The sequence below is a fragment of the Lycium barbarum genome, chromosome 12, assembly GCF_019175385.1.
Source record: "Lycium barbarum isolate Lr01 chromosome 12, ASM1917538v2, whole genome shotgun sequence".
Classification (NCBI taxonomy): Eukaryota; Viridiplantae; Streptophyta; class Magnoliopsida; order Solanales; family Solanaceae; genus Lycium; species Lycium barbarum.
This window is the reverse complement of record NC_083348.1, coordinates 81,466,432-81,477,159: the sequence shown is the minus strand read 5'-3', so window position 1 is coordinate 81,477,159 and position 10,728 is coordinate 81,466,432. Positions and strand designations below refer to the sequence as shown.

At 35.6% G+C, this 10,728-nt stretch overlaps 2 protein-coding genes across 4 annotated transcripts; one reads left to right on the top strand and one right to left on the bottom strand.

The window, feature by feature from the left end:
* On the top strand, window positions 1–3,679 carry LOC132621158 (uncharacterized). Of its 3 annotated transcripts, none has more exons than XM_060335316.1 (4): window positions 1–230; window positions 1,076–2,228; window positions 2,311–3,213; window positions 3,308–3,679. In XM_060335316.1, exons 2-4 carry the CDS (start codon window positions 1,173–1,175, stop codon window positions 3,347–3,349), a joined length of 2,001 nt encoding a protein of 666 aa, XP_060191299.1. In that variant the 5' UTR covers window positions 1–230; window positions 1,076–1,172; the 3' UTR covers window positions 3,350–3,679. The 3 variants fall into 3 exon arrangements, with proteins under 3 accessions (XP_060191299.1, XP_060191298.1, XP_060191300.1); XM_060335315.1 differs by having other exon boundaries at window positions 1–288; XM_060335317.1 differs by lacking the exon at window positions 1–230 and adding an exon at window positions 265–397.
* Window positions 3,680–5,070: 1,391 nt separating this feature from the next.
* LOC132622513 (uncharacterized) lies at window positions 5,071–10,493 on the bottom strand. The gene is made up of 7 exons (XM_060337121.1): window positions 10,102–10,493; window positions 7,985–8,400; window positions 7,319–7,395; window positions 7,178–7,214; window positions 6,871–7,084; window positions 6,215–6,602; window positions 5,071–5,639 (listed from the first exon to the last, which is right to left on the bottom strand). The coding sequence occupies exons 2-7, from the start codon at window positions 8,331–8,333 to the stop codon at window positions 5,478–5,480; spliced, it is 1,227 nt and encodes a 408-aa protein (XP_060193104.1). The 5' UTR covers window positions 8,334–8,400; window positions 10,102–10,493; the 3' UTR covers window positions 5,071–5,477.
* Window positions 10,494–10,728: the final 235 nt, after the last annotated feature.

Here is a 10,728-nt window from a genome sequence, read left to right as displayed (position 1 = left end):
AGCAAATATCACTTTCGACCCCACCTATCCCCCTTGGTCCTCCACCCACTCTACTATAGTATTGCCAGTCATACCACTTAAAAAAAAAGGAAAAAGCACTGAGCGAAGGCTGACCATTGTTGCATTCTTTCTTCTCTCTCCAATTTGTGCACTAAGTTTACTCCACAACTCGCGCCATCATTCAAGGACATATTTCACTCCTTAACACACCCCCACCCTTCAACTTCAAGGTAACATTGTCTTCTTGGTAAAGCTTTGATATTTCTCAAGTCTGTATAGTGATTAAAGGTATGAGCTCATTTTCTTGATTATTATCTTTTGTGTTTGATGCATTGTATTGTATGACTCTGAAGTTCTTCACTTGTTTGCTCTCTTGGTTCTTGGAAAATGGATAATGGTATTTATAAATTCTTTCCTTTGTTTTTTTTTTTTCCCCTTGTTGTTCATAGTGGCTAAATAAGATGGAAAATTTGTGGGTGCCCATGTCTGGAATGGACAATAAATGCTAGGTTTATCCTGTAGTTGGTATGGACATTGGTTATTGTTCTGTTTTGGCTACTTAGTAAGTTGCAAGATCTTAGTTTTGTTTGCTTTTAAGTTAGGTGTTAACAAGGAAATTAAGATTTTCAAGTGTTCTTGATTTATGATTTCTCTCTTTCTCTCATTTCACTTGATTTAATTGTTAATTAGCAGCCCCTCTTCTCAGTTTACTGCATAATCATCTTGGATTCTCCCAGAGAAATAGCATCTTATTCCATTATTTCTGAGTACTGCTTTCCTTTTTTGTTTGGTGGATGGCAATAAAGAATTATTCTTGTCTTTTCTCTTTGTTAAAGACATAAGCTCCCTTTCTCACGGACTCCAATGGGGCATGTCCTTACACCAGTATTTCCATTCCACATATGCTTTGATTCCCTCAATCAATATCTGTTTTGTAGTTTACCTTAATTCTGATTAATGCAATTCTGAATCTGAAGTGTTCTGTGTACTTTCCTTCCTCATTTGTACTACTTAATTGCTAATCAGGTTTCTTTCTTGAAATTGTTTTTCGATTTCTTGATGTCTTTTTTTGCAGTGATTGATTGAAGATTTGGAAGGCCTATATGCCATTGTTGATTGCTGATTTTGTTTCCGAGAGAAAGGAATAGAAAAATCGTTAGTAGCACAGACAAATGGGGAAAAAGCAGCTGGATTTCAATGCACCACTTCTATCTGTGAGGAAAATACCATCATCTTTAACTCCCAATGAGAGAGCAAGTAAAAAGATGGTAGATAAGGCACCACCAAATCGACAACAATCACTACCTGTCAAAAAATCAGATTGGGAATTGCGCGAGGTGACTAAACCAGTAGCTGTTCCATTTATGTGGGAACAGATCCCTGGAAGACCAAAAGATGACAATGAACCCCGAACTAACCTTCGTGTGGAACGTTCCAGTAGTCCTAGGCTGCCCCCAGGAAGATTGCCAGAGACTGTTCGGTTCTATTCAGGTGAAAGGCCTCGTACTCATAATATTTACAGGTCTCCAGCTGAAGGACTTCCTTGGATGGATCATGCAGCTTTACTGGATAGCCTGGCAGAAAGCATATATACAAGAGGAGATAAAGATAGAGAAAGTGAGGACGATGCCTATTCTGATGCTTCTGAAACAATGTCACCTACCGAATCCTTATCCTTGGACTGCAGTGTCAGTGGTCTAAGCGGACATCAAACTTCAGATTTGCAACCATCCGGAACCTTTTCCATTGACTCGCAAACTAGAGACTTTATGATGAGTCGATTCTTGCCTGCAGCAAAAGCTGTTGTGTTAGAGACGCCTCAGTATGTTCATAAAAAACCAGTTTCCTGTGAACAACCGATGCCAGTCAAAAAGCTAGTCCCTGTGGAACGAAAGCCTTCGGTTAAGCCATCTAACCCTGTATCTTATTATAGCAGCTATCCAGAGGATGTAGCAAGTGAATTTGAAGATGATGTGTCTGAGAATCAGCACAAAAAGCCAAGTAAAGGATGGAAATTTTTCCCTCGGATTTGTGTGAAGAATTCTTTGTGCCTATTAAATCCACTGCCAGGACTGAAAGTGAAGACACATGCTGCTACCACACCCTCAGCTCAAGCAGTAAAGAGAGTTTCAGGAATGAAACAACCAAAGATGGCCCAGAGTCCAACATCTTATGCTCATGAAGTCAAGAAATTAACTAGAAAAGCTTATAGTGGACCTCTTGAGAAGGTAATAATCATAGTAGCAGTTTCTTTTCTGTCCTAAGATTAATAAGATTTATGTTTGTTTCTAACGATCAGGTTCTTTGCAGAATGCTTGTGATACCATAAATAAGCAAAGATTTCATTCTGGAGTATTGTCTCGTGAGCTGTACAAAGCTGATAACAGAAGTTTGTCCGGGCAGTTGTCTAACCCTAACGATTCATGTAAGCTAGTTGGAATCTCTCCTGGCAGGTGTTCAAGAAGTGGCGCTATATCTCCCTATAGAAATGTAGCACCCCCATCTCCATTCAATGAGGGTACAAGGTTTCTTGGTGTGCCAAAGGAGATGGAGAATCTTTGGGCTAGTCGCTTTGATTCATTCCGCAAAGGTTGCTACACTGTCAAGGACAAGCAGATAGGCACAGGAAAGTTTTTTGATTCACCAAGTGAAGTAGTTGAGAAAACCTTGTACATAGACTCTGTAGATAATGTGAAAATTTCAGCCCCTAATACTGCTTCTTCAAAACCCAAGGGATTTGTGAACTCTGATAAGAACATGAAAACTCTGGTTGATAGCCGTAAAGGGCTTGAAAACTTGGCTGCCAGACACTCGAATGTTTCAGAGAAAGATAGCAAACAGAGTGCTGAAAAGGATTCCCTTGATTTGGTGGAACAGGAGTCCATGAAACTCAAGCAAAATCTTGATATGGTATCTGGAGCCTTAGAGTCTTCAAAAGTGCATCCTTTAGGTACAGAAAATGAAGATAACCAAAATGCAAATGACCCAAAAGATTCTAACCTTACCTCCTTGGAATCTACTTTACCACCACCATTACCTAAATCTCCCTCTGAGTCTTGGCTTTGGCGCACGCTGCCTTCCATTCCTCTGAGAACCCCATTCTTAAGTTTTAACTCTAAGAAGCAGAATCAGAAGTCCCACACTGATGGCACCAAGTGGGAGACTATCGTGAAAACTTCTAATTTGCATAAGGATCATGTCAGTTACTCCGAGGTAACCTCCTTTTTATCTTTTGAGTTTTTCTGTAGCAAATTTTGATGTTTGAGAAAGTGAAATTATTGATTTCTGCTTCATTTTGTTTGAACAGGAACTGTATTCTCTTGGTTCTTGTCAGCAGAGCAAAGCTTGAACGATGGATCATTCATTGATATGAAACATCTTTTTTCTATCGGTATAGCTTCAATGCTATCCTGAAACTTTATTAGTACATTCCTTCTGGAGTTTCCTTGTCACCATTTTAGTCTAGGTATACGAGGAAGTTTTTTACCTCTTCCACTTCAAAAGATTACTTGGTTTTGATAGTGGTGATTGTTGTAATTTTCGATTGACATAGTAGTGGGCATGAGAATTGCTGAGTTTTCTTTGTATTCCTGAAAACCAGCCCTTGCCTTGAGAAATGAATGAATGAATGATATTTGATTCTATATGAGATATTCTGGCATAGTATTCCTTTTTATAATGTTATCTTGAAGTAAAAATCTTTAGCTTTTCTGGTTATATTTGATTCTATTTGTAGTAAAAATCTTTAGCTTTTCTGGTAATATTTGATTCTATTCTTTATCTTCTGGTCTATTGAATGAGCTAGCTCACCAACAATTAACATGGATGATTATCCGATTAACATCTGTTTCTTGACAAGAGAAAGCTCAGTCGTAGCCTGGTCTTTTATGGGGAAGGGGCTCGAGTCATGGAGTTACAAGGTTATATGGTGTAACAGTCGCTTTATCCTATTCACCCTCAAGGCTTAAAGGGGAATTCAGGATTTAGAGTCTGGCATTAGTGAAAAGCATACGTTTTTCTTAAATTTTTAGCTCTTATCTATATGATCCATGTTGAAAGCGACAAGTGGAATTGAGTTTTAACCTGCATTCAATAGCCTAAATCTCCCTCCATTGCCTGGAGTAAAGCACAGGCTCACAGCCTACCATATTTTAAGTCTATTTATGCAACTGAGAGAACGAACTTGGTCTAGAGTTGAACCCCATGAGTTATGTGTGGCTTCACAAGGGAAAGGGAGCATTTGGGGCCTAACATGAGGCTAGGCCCAGTCCTCAACCTATGCCAGCCAAGGTGGGATTGAATCTTATTCAAGCGCAACTCATTGGACACTTAAAATATCTCAAATTCCTAATTCCTTTCATCATTTCCTTGGATTTCAAGAATCTCAAATATTGTGAACTATCTTACAGAATAACAGAAACATTTTGAACATAAATTATTACTTGAAAAACGCACCCGACTTCACGAGCTTAGATTATTGAAAGAAAGAAAGAGAAGAGAAAGAAGACTAATTCCATTAAAAGGGGAACTCTTCTCCCTTTCCAATACTTCAGGAAGAGAAGAAACTTAATATTTAGTTCATGAATTTATCAAGATTAATTTTGTTCATGACTTAAATTATCCTTCAATTTTATCTAATCCAACTTACTAACCCCGCTCTTCCTTTAATAGTCAACATAACCAGGGTAGGACTCAGTTGGGCTGGGTGAGAACTTTCTCAACTGAGATCTATAAAAACTTTTTATGGGCTTTATTATGATCCACACGTGTTGTTTCCCTTTTACTACTCTTCTCTTGCATCCTGTCCAGCCCATTAACACAACCGGCTTGTTATTTCCTCTTTTTCAAATGGCAACTCAAGAAACTAAAAAAATTACTACTAGAAAGTACAGCTTATTTCAAATAGCAAAGAAACTATAAATTATTACTACTAGAAAGTACTGCCTATGTCCTAATTTGTTTGACATTTGCTCTTATTTTGTAAGTAAAAAAACTTACAACTTTCTATATTTAAATAAAAGCTTTTGATCCTTAGTCTTATTCTCATTTTGTCTTAATGACATGCTAATATAGAAATTGACATTATTTATTTTTCCAGAACAAATAGCAACAAGAAGACAGAATATCCCCACTAAGATTAAATACAAATAGCACGGTAATCTTTAGGTACTTGTAACGACGGATCCTAAATATATAGTTCCAGCCCACTCAGACACAAGCCTAAAAATTGGTTTCAGTAAAACAAAGAAAAATAACAATCAGAGGATAAGTGGCAACTCGAACTGTATCTTTAGGGCCTATTATAAGGGAAGTACTTAGGAGATCTGACTCCAATTAATGCATTAATTTCCTGATATGCTAATTGCATGGTCAGATCTCAAGTACTCACCCTCCTACCTAGGCTGCTCTTCTATGTCTAAACAAAATAACAAGCTAATAATGTATAACTTTTGTATGGTTTAGAACTCTATTTTCTTTTAGGTTGCAGTCGATGAATAAGTTGGCAGAGAAAGAGAAAGCATTGTGTTTATATCTGACTGATCCTTCTTCTTCTCATTCTTGTTGTCTGTGCTTCTGCTTAATCTTAGTTGCAAATCAGGTAACCATTCTTTTTCCTCCAAACTCTTGTCTTCTTTAATCTGTAAAGCCAAATTACCATTAAGCAGTGTAATCTATGTCCTAACTAACAACAATGACTCCAACTAATATTAAGTAGCCTATATTAGTCAAAGTGAATATTGTTACACGTAACAAATGAGTTTTCCATATATAGAATATACTGTTAGGGTGTCAAATATAGACCATGAAAACATGACCCGCCCAACCTGTTAATTATTGGCTCAGCTCAGTTTGATCCTCATATTTGACCCATCTAAAAGTTGGGCTAATATGTAGCCCAAATATCACAACCTTGTCAAAATATTTTAGTTTTTTTGTTTGACATGTTACATAAAGCCATATAAAAGAATAAAAAGTTTTTACTAGGTAATTAAACAAATTATATAAGATCAAACAAAGAAACTAAAACTCAATAAGAGTTGGCGATTAAATTATGACCCTCGTTTAACCCATTTTAGCCCGAATCACATTTATTAATTCAACATATTTTGACCGGCTAATTCACTCCAACTCACCCACTTGACACCCCTAATTTGACTAGGTATAATAAGGACAAAGGGTAATGCATTTGTATATATGTACAGTATATATTTACCTCAATCTTGAAAGGTTTAACAAGATTTTGCTCAAGGGTATTGTATCTGCAGTTCCTCTTGGAATATGGTTGTGCCACATTATTTTGTTGTAGCAAATATTGGGAGTTTTTAGCTGAACAAATATCGGACAAATCAGCCTTTTTCTCCTCCCACTGATTGGGTATGAATTCATGTGGAGGCCACCTCTTCTCTTCAAGAAATTGGCCTGACCTAATGGAGCCAATTTCATGTCTTCCATTTTCTTGAATTACTTGTCTTGGTGTAGATAACTTGTCTTGAGTCTGCCAGCTCTTCATTCTCCACAAATTGTTGCTTTCTCTGAAATCTTCACCTTTTACTGACTGGGTGTTAAGTAAGCCTCCTTGATTGGAAGGCCACCGCAAGTACCTATACATTAAAGTATTGAGTTTAATTTCTATGTAAATTCCTTTGTGACCCTTTTAGGTCCTTCAAATAAGATGACTTTACATTAAAAAAAGTGGGATTAGTAACCTATAAAAATTAATGCAGGTTGTCTACTAGTATAATATATCTAAAATATATATATTGATCGCGTAAAATTAATCTATACTACCAGTATATAAGTTAATTCTTTAAATTTTTTACAAAGCAAGTTTAGAGGAGATCGTCATTGACTAGATGAAATTGTACATACCTGGAAAAGATGTCTTTGGCCTGATAAGGGGGTCTCGAAAAGGAATTTCGAAAATGGTCTTTAAATGCATGGTCATCATATTTAAAATTCCTTGCTAACACAATGGCGCCATTCTTCATCTTGAAATCTTGTAGAGGGTTATATCTTTGGCCACCTAGGTTGTTTCCGTAGAAATAGCTTCTTCCATGCATTGCCCTATAACCTCGGCCTAACACTACAAAAATGAAGGGGAAAAATGGACAATTAACGGGTAATTAACTTAACGAGGCAAACTGATTTTTGTTTTCCAATTTGAAGATAAATGTACCTTGTCCAGATTCATCAAGTTTCTTGCTTCGGTACATCTGGATCAAACAAGTAACGAGTAACTCATTATTAAGCATAAATTAAATAACAAACGTATAACTAATTGAAGATTAATGTAAGAATTTCAACTCACAGTCACTACCTGCAGATGACTTTTTACATGGGCGATACTAAGACCTCTCACATTCATCATCTGGAGAACCAACTTTGGTGTGGCTCCTGCAAAACCGCAAGTTCACATTAAACATTAAATAAATATTTCTGGAATCTAGGGAGAATCTTTTTCTGCCTTATCAACAACAACAAATGTGGCCAAACAATTTTAATAACAACAAACAAAGTACAGGTGACCTAAAGAAATGTAAAGTAGATATACTACTCTTTTTTCCCTTTTTTTTTTTTTTGCCTTTTTTCACAAACTTATAATAGAGTGTAGCATCGATCTATAGGGTGGTATCGACCTTTTATTTGACAAGATACACACTGATCATTAAAAAAAAATATTGCAACAAGGGCTAACATTATTTTATAGCTAAGTTAATGAAGGAATATAATCTAGTTCAGTAATGCATTGACTCGTGACATTTGAAAAACCCTACAATGAAATATGGAATTACTTATATACATTAACAATGTAGATAATTGTATTTTACACTATCAATATATGTAACTGGTTGAAGCAGATAACTTCTCTTCTATTCCAGGTTACAAATCCCAGCACTTTTCGTGTGAATAATATATTATTATCTTTTAGGCAACCTGTTTATAGTGTACAACTTTTTTGCACTCGAGCATTATAGAGACTTACTTTCTTGACCACCTAGCCTTTCAATGGCATGAACAAAGGAGCGATGAAGATCAGGAGTCCAACGGAGCCTTGGCAATTTTGATCGAACATATTGCCTTACGCTCTTCTTTTCAACATCACTGGAGCTATTATTATTATTATAATTTGCTGAGTTTCCTTCTGTTGTTTTCTCTCTAGTATCTTCCACCTCAATGGCTTCTTCTTCACTTTCCCCTTTGTCGTCTTCGTTCAGATCAATGGATGACACCCTTTGGGAGGAAGAATTATCTGACAATGCTTTTTCTGTAATGTATTCCGTAGTGCTTGTTATCATCTCTTCATTGGCTTGTTTCACTGAACTTTCGGCCATGGCTACCTCTAACTAATTGTCTTACTCAATTAGTAATGCAAAGAGGTCTTCAGTGCAAGAAACAAGCCTGAATTTATATGAATCAATTAGTTAATGAGAATTCAACTCGAAGAAAAAAGCATTAATAAGGAGAACATTCAATACTATAATAAAATAGATAATTGAACTAGCTACCATGGAGAATTCCGTGAACCATCGAATCTTTCGAAACAAGTTGCGCATAAAGCCATTAGGCTAAGGGCGCATCTGTTAGGACATCACACTTTCTGTATAAGAAATAAAAATTCTGGCTACCATGTAAAGCTTGGTGCATGCAATTTTCTTTCTAGACTAGATATGTTGTGTATACTATGTATGTATTATATGTTTTCGATTGTTTTTTTTTTTTTTTTTTTTAGTGGAATAGGAAGGAGGGGTTGGGGGGGTTGGGGGGGGGGGGGTTTAGATGCTAAATTGCTCACAACTATGGAATCAACATATTTAATTTTACCATGTTCTGTACTGGGTTACAGTCTGTTGTTCTGCGTGCAATAATAATATTGTACTCTCTTGCCAGTGGTACAAAAAATATTCTGACACTATGAACTGATAGCTGGGAAAATTTGCAGACGGAACAAACTAAATTGTAAACGGCACAAATCTGCTAGAATTTAATGGTAATTCCTAGTGGTTTATTATTTTCCTACTCCAATACAAATGGAAGTAGATATATGACATAAAAAAATGTTTAAGTCAAATAAAGACTGTTGAAGCTGGCAAGTTCTTTCTGGTAAAGATGGGGCCTGGGGGGTTAAAGTGGAGAGTTTTTCATGATTATTTAAAAATCCAGCAACATTTATTCTTCTTGTATATCCTCAATATTAGGAAACTTTACTGTGTAGTGTGTACTTCATTCTTCTTCAGAACCGCCAAAAAAAAAAAAAGTGAAAAAGAAAAGCTTGATTAGGTACAGAGAGAAATATGACCATATACCCAAAAAAAACGAATCTCGTTCCTGGAAATTCTCTAAAACTGATAGATTGGATGAAGGATATCTACTGTTTTGGTAGCACTAATTAACAACATATCTATAAGAAAAAAAATCATAGATGTAGTGGCTGAAAAAAAGGAGTACATAAATAATTAAATTGATTAGCCCTAGCTGCTTTCACATGGATATATTTCCAGATTTCCATAATATGCAGATAATTGTGCTGAAACCATATTATTTCTTGAATCTAGTGGTCTGATATTTAATGGATTCTTCAATATAGAAAATGATATTAACATCCTACTCAGTGCAAGATAACAAAGTAGAGAAAATTTCTTTAAAAGAAAGAAGTAGGGAGAAGGTAAAAGAAGAAACAAAATTCATGGTTCATGGAACATGAAAATATATAAACAATAACGGATTCAAGAAATCTGATAATAGACCTTGTCATCAATCACTGGAAAAGAGAAAAAGAATAGAAAAACAGGAAGGAAAATAACAAATTTCCCAAACCTGTTTCTTATGCTGTAGATTTTCTCTCTAGAAAGACAATACTAATAAATTGGGTAATTAAATAATTTCTTTTTTCCTAATCTAGTGATTGTTTAGATTACAAACACGGCCATGATTATTGGATCATCTATATTAAGGTAAAACTAAACAAAAGTTTTAAAAACTAAAAGAAATATAAAGAAGTATAAAAGTCATATAGAATGATAAAGGATTCCTATGTTTCCATACTTCGAAATATCATAGAGGAAAACAAGGAAGTTAGTGATTGTTTTTCTAAATACAAACCATCGTAACTCTTTTAAGCTTCTTCTTTCAAGAATTTGAATCAGAAGTATCAACTGCTGTGCTTAGTCTCCAAAACCTTCTATAGACGATCACTTGCTGCAGATGAAGTCAAACACATCATAATTTGACTTGAATATTCACAATAACAATAATATATACGTCTCAGTTTCAAGCACGTCGATCAGATCAGCTATATGAATAATTATTATCTACGTTGCACCATTTCAGCTTGAACATTATGACAAGAAAATTTCCTTTGGTGGTGGGCTTTTGTAAAGGGGGGGAGGGGGAGGCTAAAGGAGAAAGTGGTTTTATTTTTCCTTTGGGCGTTGGGAGGTTTTTGTTTCATTCAACATTGTAATTGATTTTCAATGTCAATGGTGATGATATGACTTTTCTATGGAGTTTTAACTTGGATTTAAGGACAAATGAGTACATTTAATTTAACAAGAAAATTACAAGCTTGGTCAGACAGTCCAATTTGGGGCTCATTATAACGTAATAATTCTAGCATTATGGATACAGATGAAGACTCTACTTTCTTTTGGTTGAATTTACTATCATGTGACATCCCCGAAAAGTATTTTTATATTCTGTAAAACCTCTCTTCTTTGACAGTTGTACTCC